General features: G+C 51.4%; 1 protein-coding gene across 11 annotated transcripts in view; it reads left to right on the top strand.

The window, feature by feature from the left end:
* The window catches only part of NFIX (nuclear factor I X), a 97,524-nt gene that overhangs the window by 42,319 nt on the left and 35,593 nt on the right, over positions 1-19,612 (top strand). The window contains exon 3 of one of the 11 annotated variants that reach the window (XM_077121662.1): positions 17,030-18,066. The exons of the other annotated variants lie outside the window; for them this stretch is intronic. Coding sequence (XP_076977777.1) covers positions 17,030-17,226 — 197 coding nt within the window. The 3' untranslated portion in view covers positions 17,227-18,066. Of the gene's footprint in view, positions 1-17,029; positions 18,067-19,612 lie in introns of those variants that run through there. 11 annotated transcript variants of the gene reach the window in all.

The following is a 19,612-nucleotide window of genomic DNA, read 5'->3' as shown; positions in this document are numbered from 1 at the left end:
TAGAGAAAGAGTCATTTTTGCCTTTGAGCCAGACATACACTGGCCATTACGTGGCTGTGACCAGCTGTGCTCCGTTGTCAGCCCTGAGTAGACAGAGCCATTCATTCTGCAGCAGAAGGGGCTGCTGGGCAGATGCATAGTAGAACTTCCTGAGGACTCAGTTGGCTTTTTGGCACTATCAAAGTATGCTAGAATTTCCTTTATTCACATTTGCTGCTCAGTGAGCCCACAGGGAGCAAGGCAGGACCCAGGCATATGTGTCCAGAAGGGTTTGGGTGAAGGCCTTGGGATAACTTCCAGAGGGCTCCATCACCCAGGCATGAACCTGCAGTGATCAGTGCTGGAAGTGAGGGGAGACCTGGCAGAGCCATGTTGGGGGGGCCACCACGGGGTGGGGGCAGGTAGGCTTGTCCCAGCCACATGCTGGTGTTGCTGAGCCCCGAGGAAGGAGGGTCCAAAGGGGCAATGACAGTGGTGTTCTGCCCTCCATCTCTTTTGGTGCCTGGTGGCAACCGGGCAGAGGAGGGAGCTTTCTGAGTGTCTTCTTGTGCCCAGGACAGAGGTGACTCTCCCTTCATCCTGTTCTCCCTTTTCTCTCAATCCCATCCCCACCCCACACACCCCCGCCCCCTCTGTCTCAGGACCTGCCACGCTTCAGTTATTTTATCCTTCAGTGTCCGATTCAGGAGCCTTTTCAAAGGCCCTAGCCGTGTCAGTGCGGTGCTCGCACAAAAGGCCCCTTTGATTTCTTGTTTGTTTTCATTTGCCAGCGGAGGGGGAGGGGGCAGGAGAGAAAGAGCTTCTGGGTTACAAAATTTATTTGGGTTGCTTCGATTGCAGAGGAGCCAGTCCCTGGGACTCTTTTTTGAGTTGGGGGCTCTCCAGTGAGCTGTGGCCTTCTTGGGGTGAGGCAACAGGATGATCCCCAAGTGCTCACAGGAGATGGGGGTGATGGTGGCTAGGGCACAGTTGTTAACTCACCACGAACACTCTTCCATGCTGTGGGGGTCTCAGTGTGGGAAAGGGCCCCAGCACCAAATGCCATTTCCCCCCACACCCCGACCCTCACAGAGGATGCATTGGCAGCCGTGGATTTGAGCTCCTCTCAATCTTGGCCCAGCCTCCACCGTTTGTTCCCTCGGTTGGGAGAAGGTGGCATGGAGATTCTTCCAGTACATTCTCGGGAAATTCTGGGAAATTCTCTGGCTAGGACCTCCTGCTCTACCTCCAGCTGAAGAGATTGGCCACCTGGAGGGGCAAGGTGGCGTCTTGCTGGAAATGCTACCTGTGGGCCTAGGACGAGACCACATCTTCCAGCCTCCCTGTCTCCAGGCACCTCGTTTTGCTGGAATGTGAGAACCTGAAATGCCAGTCCCCACCCCAAGGATCCAGGACCCCCTGCTACAGGGTTTTGAGGGCAGGGCAGTGCCACACTTACCCATGTCTGGGACCACATCAAGGACCAGAGACCCTCAGATGAGCATTTGTGGGGGACAGACTTCAGGCTCACACCTTTTAGTTCCTGCACTGGGGTTTGGAAAGAGGGTGCCGGAGACCGAGGCTCTGGGCAACAGGGAACCATGCCCACTGGGTGAGGGGGGGCTCTGCAGGGCCTGCTTGGCAGACGGGAGGAGGAGGCTGGGGCGGGGGGGCTGGGAGATAGATAAATATAGCCGATGGCATTTTTGATGATAGGTTTTTCTTGGCACCGAGGGCACCATGGAAAACAGCCCGACAAACACCCAGGCCTGCAGGCCGCCGTCGCCATCTTAAGTGCGTTTGAGCTGAGGGTGGTTGGCATTTGAAGAGGGTCCCAGAGGCAGTGGGACACATCGCGGGAGGTCGGGCTAGGCTGGGCGTCTCCCTCTGGGGTGATTTTGTCTGTGTGGGTGTCTCACACCTGATTTTCTGGCTTTCTGGGGATTTAAAAATTTTTTCTTTTGGTCTCATTGCTTTTGTCAGAGAAGTAAGTGACACGTACCCATCTTTCTCCCTTTGGGCGTTGCCTTCTGCAGGTCTGTACCCTGAGTGACACATCTGCCCCCACAGAGCATCCTGGCTCCCTGGTGGGTGTTCTTAGGCCCTCACCCCACTGTCAGCGCTCTGGGGATAACCAGGGCTGGCCACTGCTATTGTCCCAGGCCCAGGGCTGTTACTCACTGTCATTTGGGGCACACCTCCATGGATTCCAGGGTCTCCACCAGGGCACGTCTGCCCAGGCTGTGCCACATGTCTTTTCCCTATTTCGTGGAGGTGGGGACATGCTAACAAGGTCGAATTCAGCTTATCCCTTGGAGACTGGGTTTGGCTGAGACCCTGAGCTGTAAACTTCCCAAATTCTTACAAAGGTGGTTCTGGTTTTAGAGTCAGTGTTCATGGCTGGACGTGTGTGCACAGCCGACACACCTGTAGGGAGCCATGTGTGCATCGGAGTGGGGGTGAGGGGTAAGCCTCCCTGGGACCTGACATGCCTGAATCACCTCTTGAAGGATGGTTAAGAGTGAGCTGGTCTCTGTCAGGTGACAGAGCCTTTTTGGCCTGCTCTTAGCTGATTTCCTCATGGTGGCTGAATGTTAAGAGGCAGGGCAGCGCCTCCCATTCCCACTGTTTAAAGAAGGAGCTGAAGTGGGCCACATGATAAATTTTGGCAGAAGGGTCTGGGGTCTCCAGGCTGCTGAGTGCCCCTGCCTTCCTCCACTGGTCTTGCTGCTTCCTCAACCTCCTGGCCCTGGGTGTGAGCAAGTGGGTGGGTCCACTTAGGAACCATCCTTGAGGCCTTTGTGGCTGCTTTCAGCTTGGCTCAAGGACTCCTCCCTGAGGTTGGGCATATGGTGGAGGCTGAGTGTGCAGTTGGCCCTGTCCACCATGCTGGCCCTGCACCCCACTGACCACCTGGTTGGATGCTGGGGCACAGAGCCCTGCCTCCAGCTGGGAACAGTAGGGAGGGGACCGCACTTGACCTGCACAAAGAAGCTTACAGGAAACACAGGTGTGGACCAGGAAGGCTTGGGAACCCAGATCCCACACTCTGGGGACCCAGGACCGGAATCACAGTTTAAAATGAAAAATGAATGTAATTATCCCAATTAATCAGATGATCGCTGAAAGTCTTGCACTAACTTGCTACTGTCACCTTTTCTGCTCCCTCCCCAGAGGCATACGCACTTACCCTGCTCTTCAAGTGTGAAAACGTCAGGGCTGGGTGTGTAAAAAGCTCTCCTGGCACGGCAGGGCTGGGCTGTGGGAGAGACTGGTTCCCGCTTCCAGAACCCTCTCTGGGTCTGTGCTTCCTAACACTCAGTTTTTTCCTTCCTGGGAGCATCGGTACCCCTGGAGCAAAGACACACACCAGCCCCCCACATCCATGGCACTCCTGACATTTGGGGCTGGGAAAATTCTTTGCTCTAAGAGTCCATTTAGCGGCTTCCCTGGCCTCAACCTATACCATGCCAGAAGCACTGCACCCCCCCCCCCCCCCCCAAGATGTGACAGCTGAAAAAGTCTCCAGATATTGCTCAACATCCCACTGGGTGAGAGCCCATGCCTGGACAATGAGCTGCCTTCACACCTGGCTTCGACTCTGCTTGAGAATCTCATCTCTCCTTTGTCCCCCTGGTATCCTAGGCCCTCTCCCCTTTTCCCACATCAGGTCTTGGGGCTTAAGCAGTCTCAGTCCTCTTTCCCTTGTGAGGAACCCAAACCTGTCTCTGAGCCTCGCTACATCTCCCTCTTCCTTCACTTCCTGCCTGCTGGTCTTCCCCAGGTGCTGGGCCTGTGACCTGGGCCACCCCACCCAGCCCCAGCCCAGTCAGGGAAGAGCAGTAGCTGCTTCCCTGCAGTGAGGGCAGGGTTCTGCTAGGGCCCGAGCATGGCTCTTGGGATAAAACGATGCATCCAAATTTTTTTATGGCAGAGGTCAAGCACATGCTTTGTGCAAAATCAAACAGTAGGGAAGTGTAAGAGGCAGACCCCTCTCTGCACCCCGAGAGCTTTCTTGACAGGTCATTGTAAGTTCGTCCAGTTGTTTCTGTAAGTTCACAAATCCAGTAACTTCAGATGTAGATGCAGAGATACCTATCTAGGATTCGAGTTATATAGGTAAAGATATAGGTATAGAGGTACGGACATGCAGATATACAGATAGATTGGTAGACATAGATATAAAACCATCGATTTCAAGTGCTGCCTGCAGCTGTGGGCTGAGTTGAATTGGCTCTGTCCAGTGGCCACTGGGATCTTAATTTTCCCACTCTGCCCTTCCCACCCTCATGACCAGCTTCCCGAGATGCAGGGCCAGTGTTCCTGTCCTCTTTTTCCAGCATGCCTTCCTGGGGGAAAGGCAGAGTGTAAACATTGAGGCAGCCGGGTCCCCTCTCCAGGGCTTCCTGCTGGCGGCATAGCTCAGAAGGCAGAGGTTAGGACTGTACCCAAGGCCACTGCGGTATCTAAGGTCAAAGGGAGGGGCTGCACCTAGCCCTCCCAGGCAGTCTTCTAGCACTTTCTTGGAAGGCATAGGCATCCTTCTGCCAGGCAGACCCTCTGCCGACTGGCCTGGCACCTGAGAGGCTTTTCTGCTCCTCTTTCCTCTGCTCTTTCTCTTCCTTCTTCTCCTTTGTTTTCCTGTTTCCATCTTCCCGGCATCTCCTCCTCCTTTTTCTTCTTCTTCCCCTCCTCTTCCTTCTCCTTCTTCCCCTCTCCATCCTGCCTGCTCCTCCTCCTCATTTTTCTTCTTCCTGTCCTCCTCATTTTACTACTTTCCTTTTTTAAAATAGGGTATGAGGTGCCACTTGACCTAACAAGGTTTATCTCATCAGAATCCTTTGGGTCTTAATGACACTTCAGAGAGAAAAGCATCCCATCCAGGCCAGGCATGCAGCTGAGAAGTCAGAAACGGGGCAGGAGACATAGAGGGGGGGTCTGGAGAGGGTTCAGGGCTGTTGAACAGCCAGCCAGGAGGTGGTGGCCCCTGGTGACTGCCCCAGGCTGTGTGAAAGCACGCGGGGAATCCGGGAGGTGCCCGGGAGATGCCTGGAGGCCATCTGCAAGGGGCTGGCCTTCCACCCTTGGGAGCATGTCCCGATGATACCTGCAGATTAGATCCCCATTAGTACATAATTATTATATAATGGGAGTCATTGCATAATGGTGATTATATAACATACAGCCAGGAACACAGACAGGGTGTAATACGTGTATTATAGCCCCTGGCTGTAGATAGCCTCTAGCCCCACTCAGAAAATGTGCCCACACCAGAGCCACCATATGAATTCCCAAGCAGTAACACCTGCAGCTTGGGACCTCATTTGGGGGGCGGGGGGGGGCTGTGGGAGGAATCTGATGCCCCACCCATCTTTATGACATCATCGTTTCCTGAGTAACAGGAATGCTTCCCTGGTGGGCCAAGGGCCTTGAAAAGGAAGAGGATAGTGGATAGAAAGTTGGGGGGTGGTGGGGGTGTTGAGCCCAGGCTGATCAGGGTGGGGTCCCCTGAGTAGAAGACTGGGGATGGGGTTTCAGGGAGCAGAGCAAAGCTAAATGGCTCCCCATCCTCTCCATGGCTGGAGAGTGAAATATGGGCAAACCCCAGCTCTGCACCCTGATCACGTCCTTAGTGGGGTGTGGCTGCCTCTGCTCCCCGAGGTTCTGGGCCAGTTTCGGCCTCAGTAATGGAAGAAATATGTGAGCAATTTGGCAAGTCTCAAAGAGCCTCGTGGAAATGTTAGTCCTGGGAGATAGAGGGCAAAGGCTGATGTTTGGGCTCTTGAAAGAAACTAATGAGTGGGAGTGTCCTGTTTTTTAGGTGTAGGTGTAGGGCAGTGGAGAGCTAATCCTAATATTCCTGAAGGTAGAAGAGAAAATGGGCCGTGGGGGTAGGGGGGCAGAGGAGAGAGGGGGCAAGCAGCTCATTCCCGTTTGCTCAGGACTTTCTGGCTTCAGCACTGAAAACCTGGCATCTTGGGGATTCCCTCAGTACTGGGCCAAAGGGGTAGTGGTTCTTATCTGGGGTGTTTGTTGCCCGGGAGGTCATTTGGCAATGTTTGGAGACATTTTTGGCTTTCTCATGTGATGGTGGTGACATCTTCGGGGGTGTGACCAGTGCATGGAATGGTCCCCCCGACAAAGAATCACCCGACCTTGAATGCTGGCCAGGCTGCGGTTGAAAGCCCTGCCTTTAAGGGGGGGGGTTCGGGGACACCTCTTTGTTTCTTCTACAAGATGCCCCTTTCTTCTGCTCGTGGAAAGGGCCACCTGGCCCCCTCTCTGAATCCCCACCCCTCTATTTTCCATACTTGGATGGGTTGTTGTGTCAGGTTCTGGAGCTGTGAGACCTTTTCTGGGGATTGTGGAGCTTCCGAGAAGGTCTTTTCCCTTTTCAAAGCTCAGAGGCCCTTTGTAGGAAGATGGAACAGAGAGGAAAAGGAAACCTTTTCAGGAAGCCATAGTTCTGGAATGGGACCTTTTTGCCTGTTACATATATATATTTAAAAAAAGGTAATGGAAAAATTATTAAAAAAAAAAACTATTCTTTATTGCTTACCGAAGAGTTTCCGAAAGGCAAAACCTGCCTACTCCCTCTGCCTTTCGGGCCAGCGCTTCCCATGTAGACCTGCACAGGCAGTGATGGCTGCTGGGCCCACAGGGCACAGTACCTGAGTGGGCCAGTCCCAGGGTGAGAACACAGCCATACCATTGCCAGTTTCCTGTACATGGAAGTGTGTGTTAAGGAACATGATGCATACAGCTGCTCTCAAATCTTTAGAAAGCAGACAGATAAATAGGTTGATAGATAGATGATGGATAGATGGATGGACAGATGGATAAATAGTTGGAAAATAGAATGATAGGGCAGATGCGGTAAAATGTTAAAAGTCAGTGGATCTGGGTTCCTGGGTGGGGGGCATTTATTGGAGTTCTCTGTCTTGGTTTTGCATTATTTTGCAATGTTCCTATAAGTTTGAAATTATTTCAAACTAAAAAGTTACTTTTTTTTGCATAGGTGGGCACTGGGAATCGAACCTGGGGTCTCTGGCATGGTAGCAAGAACTCTGCCACTGAGCCACCGTGGCCCGCCCAAAGTTATGTATTTTTTAAAGCCAGTTTCTGAGACACTGCAGCCAGGACTGGACTCTGCCACTGAAAGAGACTTCACAAAAAAGACAGATAAGGCAGGGAGCAGAGGGGTGCTATGTTCCCTTCCAACATGTGGGGTCTGCAGAAAAGGAGGTCCCGAGCTATCGGTTGTCATTTCTAGATGACACTTTGCGTGGCTTACGTGAGTGGAAATTGTAGTCCCTGGGAGTATAGTACAGGCTTCCCTTTACCTGCGTTTGGTGTCCATTTGATTTTCTATCTGGGTACCTGCAGTAACTTGACCAACCAACCAGCTTGGTCCCATCTGGTACAGGATGGGACCACAGACGGTGGCCGGGATGGGGGATAGTGGTCTGGTTTGACCAGGTACTTGCCAGAGCAGGGAGAACTGCTGGGCCCTGGGCAAACCACCACATAACTGAATTGCAGATACTTTTTGGTAAATACATGGTTTCAATGACAGTGATAATAAATTCACTTAAACAGGAGACAGTCATCAAGCCAAAAGAATTAATGCTTGTTAATCTTCAGAAAATCTGCGGCCCTTGGGGCTGTCATGTAGAAAGCCAAACTCACTCAAAGGCCGTATCTCAAAGAAGATCATGCCTCTTATTAATCCATAGAGAATATTCTGGTCTGTAGCACCTGGAATCTGTACAATTCTATAGATTATCACCTAACTAGACATGACCCACTAACACATAACTACGGTTTTTAAAGAAATCTGATGGACTATTGGTGAGGATTTTGTTTCCTTTCAAACCAGTTACTCTTTTAGAAATACTTGATTTTGGATCGCTTGGGCTTTTTACAATCACATTGTCACCTCTTGGTGACAGAAAACATCAAACTAAGATTTTCTGCAAAGATAATATCTGAATTTTGAATCATAGGCTCTGCATTGTTTGTTCAACAATGCATTCCATTTTTAGGGTAGTTGCAAGGCCTCCAGAAAAACACACTTAAAGCACATCTCAAAGTATACATGAGTGATCCAAAGTTTTGGGAGTCCTGGGGCCTGCAGAAGTCTGCCAATCCTTAAGTGAGCTAACTCCTTCCCACTTTGGTGTGTCAAACCCAACTTTTGGGTTTGGACTTGGGTTTGAGAAAGCTTAACGATCATGAATGGGGAGCCAGGGCCCAAAGGTGTGAGGGCAGGGTCTCACCTGGAAGGCGACTGTGCTGGGAGCAGTGCTGGTTTGGGCGCAAAGGCCATCCCTCCAAGGAGCCACTGTCCTCGGGAACTGGCCAAAGGAAGAGGCCCTTGCCCAGAGAGCAGGTCCAGATTTCTCTTATTTATGGGATTGTGGTATACAAAGCGGGCCCAGCACACAGATCGCTGGGCATGGCTTCAAATACACGCGTTTCTTTTAAGTGAAACACACGTGCGCGTACGCACACAGTCTGTTCGAGCGAGTCTGCCCTCCAGGAGCACTCCCGGCCATGTGGGACCAGAACTAAGGGTGATGGTTCTGAAGCCACTGCCTAATATTGGATTTTGTAACTCTGAGATTCATGAATGTAATTACTCATATTGCCAGCATGGCTTGGCAATGCCGCATGAATTGTGCTTCTTTCTGAAAAAGCACTCTGGCTGCAGGGGCACCCTTGGTGAGCCTGCCTGCCTTTGTCTGTGCGCAGCGAGCAGAAGGCAGGTGCTGGCCCACCCAGATGCCCTCCTGGGACAGGCCAGGAGTCCTCTTTGCCGTGTCTCAGGAGAAGTGTTCACAGCAAGGAATGAGCAATCTCTAAGTAGATCCCATTTCTACAGAAGTTGGATCCCCAGCTGGGGACTGGGTTGCATTGTTTAGTTTTACACCTCATTTTGTAGCTTTCCCTCACTGGGCTGGAATCTTGGAACTAGAACGAAGTTCATTTGCCTTTATATCAATCTCTTGCCTGGCACGTTGCTTCGTGTGGCTCCATAAACCAGTGTCGAATACGGAATCACCTTCAGATTGGATGTGATCGATGGCCCATCCTTGAAAGTTTCTTTTAAGTGAAACACACGTGCGCGTGCGCACACACAGTCTGTTTGAGCGAGTCTGCCCTCCAGGAGCACTCCCGGCCATGTGGGACCAGAGCAGTGGGGGTGACCTTTGAGTGGGCGTCAGGAGGGGAAAGTATGACAGCTTAAGGAGAAGAGGAAGCTGGAGAAGCTGGAAGGAGGGTGGCAGGCAAGTGAGAAGCTGTGGGTGTATGGGTTGAAGGAGACTTCATTTCTCGAAATAAATATTTTTTCCCCTTTACACGAATGAGGTGTCAGGGTGATATTTTTGTCACCCCTTCCTCTTGGCCCTTGTTACAGAAGGGTCATCTTTGGTGGGCCCCCAGATCCTGGCTCAGCCCGCTCCACCGTCACCCAGGTTTTCCCTGGCTCCTAGTCTGACAGCACTGGAGGGGCCTTTGAGCTGTGTGCCAATTCTGGCCCCGTTGCCACGGCTGCAGTGTCCTCACAGATGGAAAGGATCTCCCCCCGTGCCAGCTCCACCCGCCATGCTCGCCCGGCGGCTGCCTGCTGTTTAGGTCAGCAGGGCAGGGGGCAGCCCGGGGCCTGGCTGGATTGCTTGTCCACTTGCTTGGAGGCTCTTTCTGCCTCCTTCCTCGTTCCTTGTAGGAGAAGAGGCCTGGGTCCAGAAGCCCGTCTCCAGGCTCCCCCGCCACTTGTGTGGCCAGCTCTTTCTGCCCTCCCTCCTCTCCCCTCTGGGAACCCTCTCAGTCTGACCCGGGTCTCTTGGGTCAGAGCTTCCTGTTCTGTCCCCCAGCTCGTACATGTACTTCTGGCTCTGGAGGCTGGATTTGGTTATCAACACTGAATTCTTAAAGGAACCTGAGCAGGGAGGAAGGTTTATTTCTCGGGGTAGAAAGACAGACCCATGCTTGCTCATACACAGCCCTAATCTAAACGGATCTGAGTTGGTTTTGCCTCCTGCATTCTTCCCATTTGTTTGTTCAGCTCAGATCTCCAAGTTGTCTCCATGGGTTTTCCATCGCGTTTCCAGCCCTTTCCATCCACCTTTTTTTTATTATTATTTAACTTTTTTAATTGTAGAGTATAACATACACAAAGCAAAAAAAAAAAAAAAAAAAGAACGAAAGAAAAAAGCATAATTTTCAAAGCTCTTCAACAAGTAGTTACAGAACAAATCCCAGAGTTTGTCATGGTCCACCTTACCATCCTCTCAGATTTTTCCTTCTAACTTCAGAACACTGTAGGCTAGAAGGAATTTTTTTTTATCATCACAATTGACTCTTTTTTTGTGTGAAAAATAACATAAATACAAAACAATAAATTTTAGATCTCATTGCAACAATTAGTTGAAGAATAGATTTCAGAGTTTGGTATGGGTTACAGTTCCACAATTTCCTCCACACCTTTAAAACTTTCCAGTCAGCCACTTCTTCCTTCTTTTACTTGGTCTTGACCCTCTTTCTTCTGGACATGCTTTTCCCCTTGTTGAGTAGAAGGGCAGCCACAGAACCTTCAGAGGTCCCAGCACCCAGGCGTTGGAGAGCACCTGCTGCAATGTGTCAGAGGCTTGAGGCCTCCCTCTTCTTCCTCCCCATGGCCTGTCATTTGGGCTCGATCCTCCTTGAGCTCGCACATTCTGGAAGGTGAGCCCTTGCCCGCCACATTATGTCACTCTGATTTGGGGTGAGAGCCATGTAATACAGCTTCTCCCACACACCCACTCCTTTAAAAAAGAGCTTTTCCTGATTATAAAATGAGTGCACATTTGTCATAAAAATATAAAGCAGGCATAAGATAGGGAAGAGAAAATAAGAAGTGTTGAAATTCTTCCACTCCAGCCGTTGGCGTTCACTTCTCCACACGTGTTTTATTTTATAAAATTGGGATTTATGGTACAGACACCTTTGGTTGCTGCTCCTAAATTTCAGCACTGCGTTGCATTCTGCCAGGTCACTAGTTTTGAAACTAATTTTTAGTGGCTTTGAATCTTTGCATCATTAGCTGCTTTGTTGTTATTTCCCAACATTTTTTATGCCCTCTATCCCCTTTTCTTTTTGGACATGATACATTGCCTTTTAATTATAAATGTCATCGATACGTATTACTAAAAAAAAATAAGACTGTGCTTTTTAAGGGGCTGCGTGAGATTTCATCCTGGCCCTGCTGAGCCAATCCCACCTCTGCAAGACCTGTGAAGCCATGGCCGCTGTTTCTCCGTTGTGAAAGTGGATGGATGTCCTGGAGCACCAAGCTTTGCGTCTCTGTATATTGGCTAGGCTAAGTCTTCCTAGCAGTTGAAAGACCAGGCAAAGGGTAGGAATCCCTCGGAAGACTCCTTTTCTGTATTGTTGTGTCACTCCAGGGGCTGTGGCATGCCAGCACCCCAGGACAGCACCACAGTCAGCCGTGATACATGTGCATGCTGCACACTCCACACATATTCCGTGTGTACATCACATACGTGTTATTTACACCTCATGTATGTGGCAATTGATAGCACATGTTGCATACCACACATGTACATGACATGTATATGCAGTGTGCATGCCACAGCACATATGTATCGCTTAACATCCCACACAGCACACACATTCCACAGACCTACCACATGCATCGTTATTTTCCCTTTCATGTCACATGTCATGTACCTAAAGCACACAGCACCTGCCTCTCCCATGTCACGTGCACATGGCATACCACATATGTATTACACACATCACTCATGTCATACACACACCATGCACATGCCATGTACCTCATGCACATATTGCAGTGTATTGTGCACACTCACATATCACGTAGCCTGTACATATCACCTGCATGTCACATAGTAAATACGCACACAGTGTATACACATCACATCTTACACACATCATGACCATGAGATGGCCATACCATAGGCAGGGTGTCCTTTACAGGAACAGCCATGTCCTTTTACTGAGCTGGGGTGCCATCCCCATCCCAGAGGTTCATCACTCTCAGCTTCGCTCTGTGTTGGCTCACATGTCCCTGATGCCCATGCTCTGGAGCCCACTCTCGGAGCCTGCTGTGGGTGTTGCTTCCCACCCCGCGTTTTTTTTTTTTTTTTTTTTTTGGTCTCCATAGAGATTTTTAAAATTAATTTTTTAATTTTTTAAAAATAAAACAACAAACACAAACATTCTTAGCATATAATCATTCCATTCTACATATATGATTAGTACTTCACAATATCATCACATAGTTGTATATTCATCTTCATGATCGTTTCTTAGAACATTCGTCCTCCCTGCTCAGGTTCCTTTAAGAATTCAGTGTTGATAACTAAATCCAGCCTCCAAAAATTGATTCAGAAATCAATTCAGAAAAAGAAATAAAAAGAAAACAGAAAAAAATTCATCCATACCATACCCCTTACCCTTCCCTTTCATTGATCACTAGCATTTCAATATACTCAGTTTATTTTAACATTTGTTCCCCCTATTATTTATTTTTATTCCATATGTTTTACTCATTTGTCAATAAGGTGGATAAAAGGAGCATCAGATACAAGGTTTTCACAATCACGCAGTCACATTGCAAAAGCTATATCATTATACAGTCATCGTCAAGAAACGTGGCTACTGGAACACAGCTCTACATTTTCAGGCAGTTCCCTCCAGCCTCTCCACTACATCGTGACTGACAAGGTGATATCTACTTAATGCATAAGAATAACCTCCAGGATAACTTCTCAACTCTGTTTGGAATCTCTCAGCCATTGACACTTTCTTTTGCCTCGTTTCACTCTTCCCCCTTTTGGTCGAGAAGGTTTTTCTCAATTCCTTGGTGCTGAGTTTCAGCTTATTCTAGGATTTCTGTCCCATGTTGCCAGGAAGGTCCACACCCCTGGGAGTCATGTCCCACATAGACGGGGAGGGTGATAAGTTTGCTTGTTGTGTTGGCTGAGAAGAGAGGCCACATCTGAGCAACAAAAGAGGTTCTCTTGGGGGTGACTCTTAGGCCTAATTTTAAGTAGGCTTAACCTAGCCTTTGTGGGGTTAAGTTTCATATGAGCAAACCCCAAGATTGGGGGCTCAACCTATTGCTTTGGTTGTCCCCACTGCTTATGAGAATATCAAGAATTCTCTACTTTCCACCCTGCATTTTTATGTGCATACTGGACCCCTCTCCCAGTGCTCCCTGTTAGTACTGCTAGATAGAGGGAAGTGGTCACTGGGGCCCCTGGATGTGGCATTGTTGGTCCCAGGGCCAGGAGCTGGTGTTGGAGTCTTGGGCTGCAGAAGCAGCTCCTGAGGGTTGAATACCAGGAGTGTCAGCCCCAAGGACGTGGCTGCTGCTGACCCCTGAGACTTCTTGGTCTGGGTCTGCCACCAGGATCCTCTGCCTGCCCAGCCTGGCAAGACTTGGGAATTTGGAGGTTCAGGGAGGCCTGCAGGCTTTGAGCCCCTGATACCCTCAGTCTATCCCATCCCTGATTACGTGGGGACCCGCCAGGACCATGTCCTCATAGCTGCACCCCTGGCCCTGCCACAGGCCTTTACATTTGTGCATGCCTTGAGCCCAGGCCTCATGGCACTTTCTGAATCCTGTTTGGACTTTTGAGGTTAGTGCAATCCAGACCTCAGATGCCCCTCGTTCCCACCCTCATCCTTTCTGTGTCCCTTTTTATATAGAACACGACCAGCTTCAGGCCCCTGGGAGTTGGGAGCCATCTAGAGGCCCACAGGAAACCTGGGGGAGGGTTGTAGGGGGAGGCAATGGGGGCATTAGGCAGGACAGGAAGAGGACAAGGTTTCCTCCCTGCCCTCCTCTTGTTGCAGTAGGGGCCAGGACATCTTGCACCTGGCAAGCTGGTGGTCGGGCCACTGTAGGCGGAAGGCATGTGATTTATGACTCCTTGTCCGTTTGTTTCCCCAAGGGTGCTCAGCATGTGCTGACCTGTGGGTTTCTGGGTGCGTCCAAGCTTCAGGAGGTCAATGTCTGTGTACAAGTGTGTGTGTGTGTGTGTGTGTGTGTATGTGTGTGTGTGTAAATTTCAGTGCAAGTTTCAGCCTGAGGAGGAAACTTCGTGGGTTGTGAGGATCAGGTGCTGGTTGCTCTGATGAGGAAGCAGAAACTACCTGCCTGAGGTGGGTGACCTGATGAGAAGCGCAGGCCCCCTTCTGAACCCCAGTGGGCAGAGCTGGTCCTGAGCTGGGTCCTAAACCTTGATGAGCAGGGCTGATTCCGAGCCAGGTCCTGGACCCAGCCTGTCTCCTGCTGCCCGCCCGTCGGCTGTGCACGCCCTTGCCGTGCTCTGTCAGCGTCTCCCACCTGCTCAGCAGCCGAGCAGCTCCACTCTGGGGCTCTTTGTGAACCTGCCTGGCTATTAATCTACCTGTTAGTAAAAGAGATTACAATTGCCGTAATTACAGGGCACCGGCAGGCGTGGGGCTGAGCGAAGAGAGGCAAGAGGCAAGGGGCAGGGCGGGGGCAGCCGCGCAGGAAGCTGCTATTAAAAACCTTGAGCTGGAGCGCGCATGTGGAGCAGGTTCAGCACCCCTTCACGGGATACCATGGGGACTCTGAGCAGGAGTGGACTGGGGTCCCCCAGGGAGCCAGTGAGCAGTGGGTGTAGGGATTTGCCCGAGGGGGGCAGCTCAGGCCCCCAGGCTGTGTTGTTTCTGGGCTCTGCACCTTGACTTCCTGGTTCTTGCTAAAGGCAGTGTGAAGGCATGGGGGAGTCTTCAAGGGGTCGGTGGCTCTCCGCCCACCTAGGGTGACTGCTGCCTGCCACTGCTTATGATTTGTATTTATGCCAGAACTGAGGCCCCAAGATGCTGTGCAACACGCTCCTGGGAGCTCCTTAGAAGGAGGGGAGGACATGGTATTAGCATGGGGCTTCTGGAGGGTCTCTCCCCGGGGGACATGGGCAGTGTCTGAAGATAGTTTGGATCATCACAACTGGGGCAGGGTGCTCCTGGCACTCAGTGGGCCGAGACTGGGGGTGCTGCTCAACACCCTAAAATGCCAGGACAGATTCCCCACTCCCACAGCAAAGAATGTCCTGACCCCAAATGTCATTAGGGGTGTCATCTAAGATATAGGGGGCAATTTGGTTATGTCTAGAGACATCATCATTTGTCAGACCTGAGGTGGGGGGAGGGGTGCAGAACAGGAATGCTGCTAAGCACCTACCATTGGAATGATCCAGCCCCAAAGACCATAGTGCTGTGATTAGGAAACCCTGACTGCAGCAGGAGAAAGGGATGAAGGACTGAGTAAGGAAGGCCTGAGCGGAGCCCTGAAGGACTGACAGAGTCTGGAGATCCCAGTCTAAGAGCTCAACAGGCCAGTGGCCAGGGAGGCAGTGGAGGGACTCTGGGTACCCCAGGTTGACAGCCCCAACATGCTGACCCTGTCCGTGGTAGGCTCTGGATGCTCTGTCTGCTCCCTTCTCTCTCTTGCCAGCCCCCCGTGTCCTCAAGTGATGTGAGCTGGATCCAGGATTAGGGTGCTTGCCCTTGAATCTCCCCAATCCCTCTTCCTGTTCCCATTGCCCACCAAGATGCCTGGAGTGAGGGGCTCAGACCACTTCCCCAAGCTGGCAGCTGGTGGGACTCTGGGTGAGAGGGGCTGCACCCTTGCCCTCATCACACATGACATCTACCCATGCACATCTGCCCACGAGAGAAATGGAGCCAGGTAGGGCGGACGGTTCACTGACAAACTGAAGTGCGCTCACTCCTGAATTGGGCATCCTCCACCATTAATACACATCAGCAAAAATGGGCACTGCTGTGGGCAGCCACAGCTCTGCTTCATTCGTTTTAGCTTCTAACTTCAATGGGCCCTTGGGTGAGAAAGGGCAGGTGGCTTGTGAGGAGGGCATGGAAAGCACAGCAGGGGGCATAGCCTTTATGTTTTAGGGCATCTGTACCCTATGTGAGTACGCCATGTGGGCATATAGCCCCCCAGTACCCGCCACAGCTCGTATTTTCCCCAAAGCTCTGTGACTTTTGGCTGTTGTGAATTCTGAGTTTCCCACCGAGCTCTTCGTAACAGTGGAGTTGCTTTGCCTTCTCTCACCCTCCCCTCCTTGACAGCTCCAACCTTATAATTTTACCTCCTCCCGCCTTGCACACATGCTCCTTTTCTCTTTCCCCTCCCTGGGGTTCTAGCGGCTCATTGCAGGGAACCTCCCTTCAGAGGGATCCTGCCTGACAAGTGGGGTGGGGCTTTCTGTCAAACATTGGGAGTTGATTTTTTGTTTGGTAAAACATCTGTAAATAGGCTGTAAGGCGTTGGCTTTCTATAGGTCTCTGCATGAGAGCAACTTTTTATGTCTGTGTCTCTCTGCATGCGTGGATTTCAGGAGCAGAGAGAAGAGGAAGAGGGTGGAGATGATTGGCTCCTGGAGGATGTCGTGACACTGCGCTTCCTTTTGGAACACTGTTGTGGCCTAAATCATAAACCCTCATAGGGGAGGGCTCAAAGCCCAGACACTTCAAGGGTCAGGAAGTCGGCTACATTGTCGGCAAAGCCATTGCCTGCTCCTGCAGCTTTGGCTGCCTTTTGTGGGAAACTGGGATATGTCAGAGACTGCAGCTCTGGAGCCTGACCTTGAAGTCCGGGTACTTGGAACCCTTGAGGCCCTGAGAGGTGGGTCATAGAGGAGCCTGGGCCTCCTCCCCAGTATTGGCTGATGGCCCTCAGATTCTGGCCATTCCCCCAACCCCCAGCCGAAGAGGAATCAGGCTTCCCAACCCCCACCTCATACCATGAATGGGAGCCTGACCTTTGGGAAGCCTGATTCCTCTTCGGCTGTTCTCTGCTCTTTTTTAAGTATGACTTCTCGGTGCCTTAGAGTGGCTCCCTTTTGGATGTCAGGTGGCTTACCTGCTCTAGGCTTTGATTTAGAGCCAGTTCTCTAAAAAACCTTCATCCCCTGAACTTCACCAACCTCACCACTCCCGTTTTCCCTTCATGTCATCTACTCTGCAGACCATGGAGAGCTCTACCCCAAAAGAAGCTACTCAGCCAACACCCTCCCTGAATCCATTTTGAGCTGCTTTTCCCCAGCCCTGTCAGAAAATGTCGGCTCTGGCTGTACCACGCTCATGAACAAAGGTGCCGAACAGTTTTGGCTGCTTCGTCCAGGAAATAAATTCCTCTCTGTTGCCAGAAACTCTGTTGAGTGAGGCCATGTGTGAGGCTTGGGACCCAGGGCAGCGGGCAGGGCCATTGCTGGGGGCAAGGACGGGGCAGACATGGGACAAGGTGGCGCTGGGCCCTCCCTTTGTGCCTTGGCCCCTGGACCCCGGAACTCGCCATGTCTCTTGCTGCCCTGCACCTGGCTTTCTGTCTGTAGCAGCTTGTCACATTGCTAGTTGGGGACTCAGTGAAGACAGGGTTCTTCTCTTGGCCCTGCAGTGTCTCCCTTGAATCCGTGGACCATCCACCTGTTTCACTCCATGTACCTTTGCCCTTGCTTGGTGTGCCCGCAGAAGGTGGGTTTCCCTGGGGTCTGCCCACACACCTCTCTGCTCTTAGGGTGACATTATCAACATCCCTGAGCCCCTTCTCATTAAGCCCCCAGCAGTCTGATGGACAAGGCACCTTGATGACCATCCTTTCATACCTAGGCAGCCTGGCAGGAGATACCACCCAGTTCATGGCCCTGCCAGCAAGTGGCAGCCCCAGGGTCTGTCCCTGCTGTGGGCATCATTCCCTGACTGCTGTGACCCTGGTTGAACTCAGGGTCCAATTTCTCCTTGTGAGCGCTGGACTCTTTCTGGCTGGATGTCCAGTTGCTATTCCCTTGCTATGTCCCAAAGTGGTCTCCCACCCTACTCCCCTCATCTTTCTGCCCTGGCTTTGTCGTGATTGGTGGCACCACCCGGTTGCCTCATGGGCCCCACCCCTGGCTCCGAGTCCTCCTTGGCCTCTTCACCCACTGTTACTTCTCTTCTTGCCTAAACTTTGTTTTCGCTAAACTGTAATTCCCATGTCATAAAGCTCACCATTTTAGAGTGAATGTTTCAGGGCACTTTGTACAGTCATTATTTTAGGCAATATTGTGCTATTCTCCAGTTCTGGAGCATCATTCCCATCACCCCAAACAAAAAAACCTGTCCGCATTAGCAGTCCCGCCCCACCCCTCTCCCTGGCATCCCCCCACCCCCCACCTCCCCACAACTGCTAGTTTGCTTTCGGTCTCTCTGGATTGGCAATTCTGAACATTTTATATAAATGGAATCATGTACCATGTGACCTTTTACATTTGGCCTTTTTTACATATAATACTTTCAAGGCTCATCCATGTTGTAGCACTTATCAGGACTTCATTCCTTTTTACAGCTCCATAATATATCAACGTTATGGAGGGACCACATTTTGTTTCTCTGTCCTCTGCCAGTGGACACCTGGGTTGCTTCTGTTTTCTAGCAATTGAGAATAAGCTGCTGTGTGCATCCAGGTTTATGTGTGTATGGATAGTGCTTTTGGGTCTCTTGGGTGGACACCTAGGGACAGATATGCTCTCCCCTAGACTTATCTAATCAGTGGTCTTGTTCCACTGTCCCCCATGCTTCTCATGGCCAGGCTTCTGCTGATCCTCAGCATCGTCTTTGTGGCCCCCTTGCCCTTTGTCTTCCAGTAAATGAAGTTCTTTGTTGGTTTCTGAGTGTGCTAGACTGTTCTGGGCTATTCCAAGCTGTTCTGGGCCTCTGGGATTCACTCACCGTTTGCTCCTCTGGATTTCTCTTTCCCCATTTGTTACCCCAACCAGAGATCACCCCATTGGTGCAGCCTGTCCCCACCTTACTCCTCATACTCCAAGCCAGTCCCTTCTTCTCTAGGGCCTCCTGCATTTTATCCGTTATGCATTCAGCTTCCCACTGGAGGGGGAGTATTAGTGTGTTCCTCGCATCTAGCATAGGATAGGTGCTTAACAAACCAGTGTTCGGGTTAGCATGCAGGTCCTGCGTGTGCCTGTCCACGTGTGTCAGATGTGTGTGCAAATGAGTGTGCACAGTGTGGTTCTTGTCATCTCTCACCCCTGGGCAGCAGCATCTCTTCCACTTCTCTGATGAGGCGGATGGAGCAGGACACCAGGATTGGCGATTCTGTGGGTGCCCCAGCTCCTCAGATTCAAATAAGCCATCTGCTCTGCAGCTCCAGTCCCAGGTGGGTGGGCAGGGAGGGGAGCTCGCTGAAGAGTCTCCTGGGCCCAGGTCGGAGGGGCCTAGTTCTGTCGGCATTGGGGCCAGGAGCTCCCTGCTGGTGGGCACAGCGTGGGCTACACCTCCAGGAGCTTCCTGGGTGGGGAGGGGCAGTGGGCCGCATCATTGCAGGCTGGGGCGGGGTGGGGGTATGGCAGGGCACACACCCCTAGCACCTGGAGGGAAGGCGTAGGAGCAGCTGGCCTCTCCCTCTCCCCCCAAACCCCTATCTCCTTCCCATCTGGAGTGGGCTCCCATGTTAGCCCAGCCAGCGAGGGGCCGGGGTGGGGCAGCATCCCTGCGCCCCACACAGGAGGCCAATGAGCCCCATCCTTCCCTGGCCCCAAGTACAGGCAGGTCCAGA

Source organism: Tamandua tetradactyla, chromosome 11 (genome assembly GCF_023851605.1).
Source record: "Tamandua tetradactyla isolate mTamTet1 chromosome 11, mTamTet1.pri, whole genome shotgun sequence".
Taxonomy (NCBI): domain Eukaryota; kingdom Metazoa; phylum Chordata; class Mammalia; order Pilosa; family Myrmecophagidae; genus Tamandua; species Tamandua tetradactyla.
The sequence above is the reverse complement of the archived record's forward strand: the minus strand, read 5'-3'. Positions and strand labels throughout refer to the sequence as shown.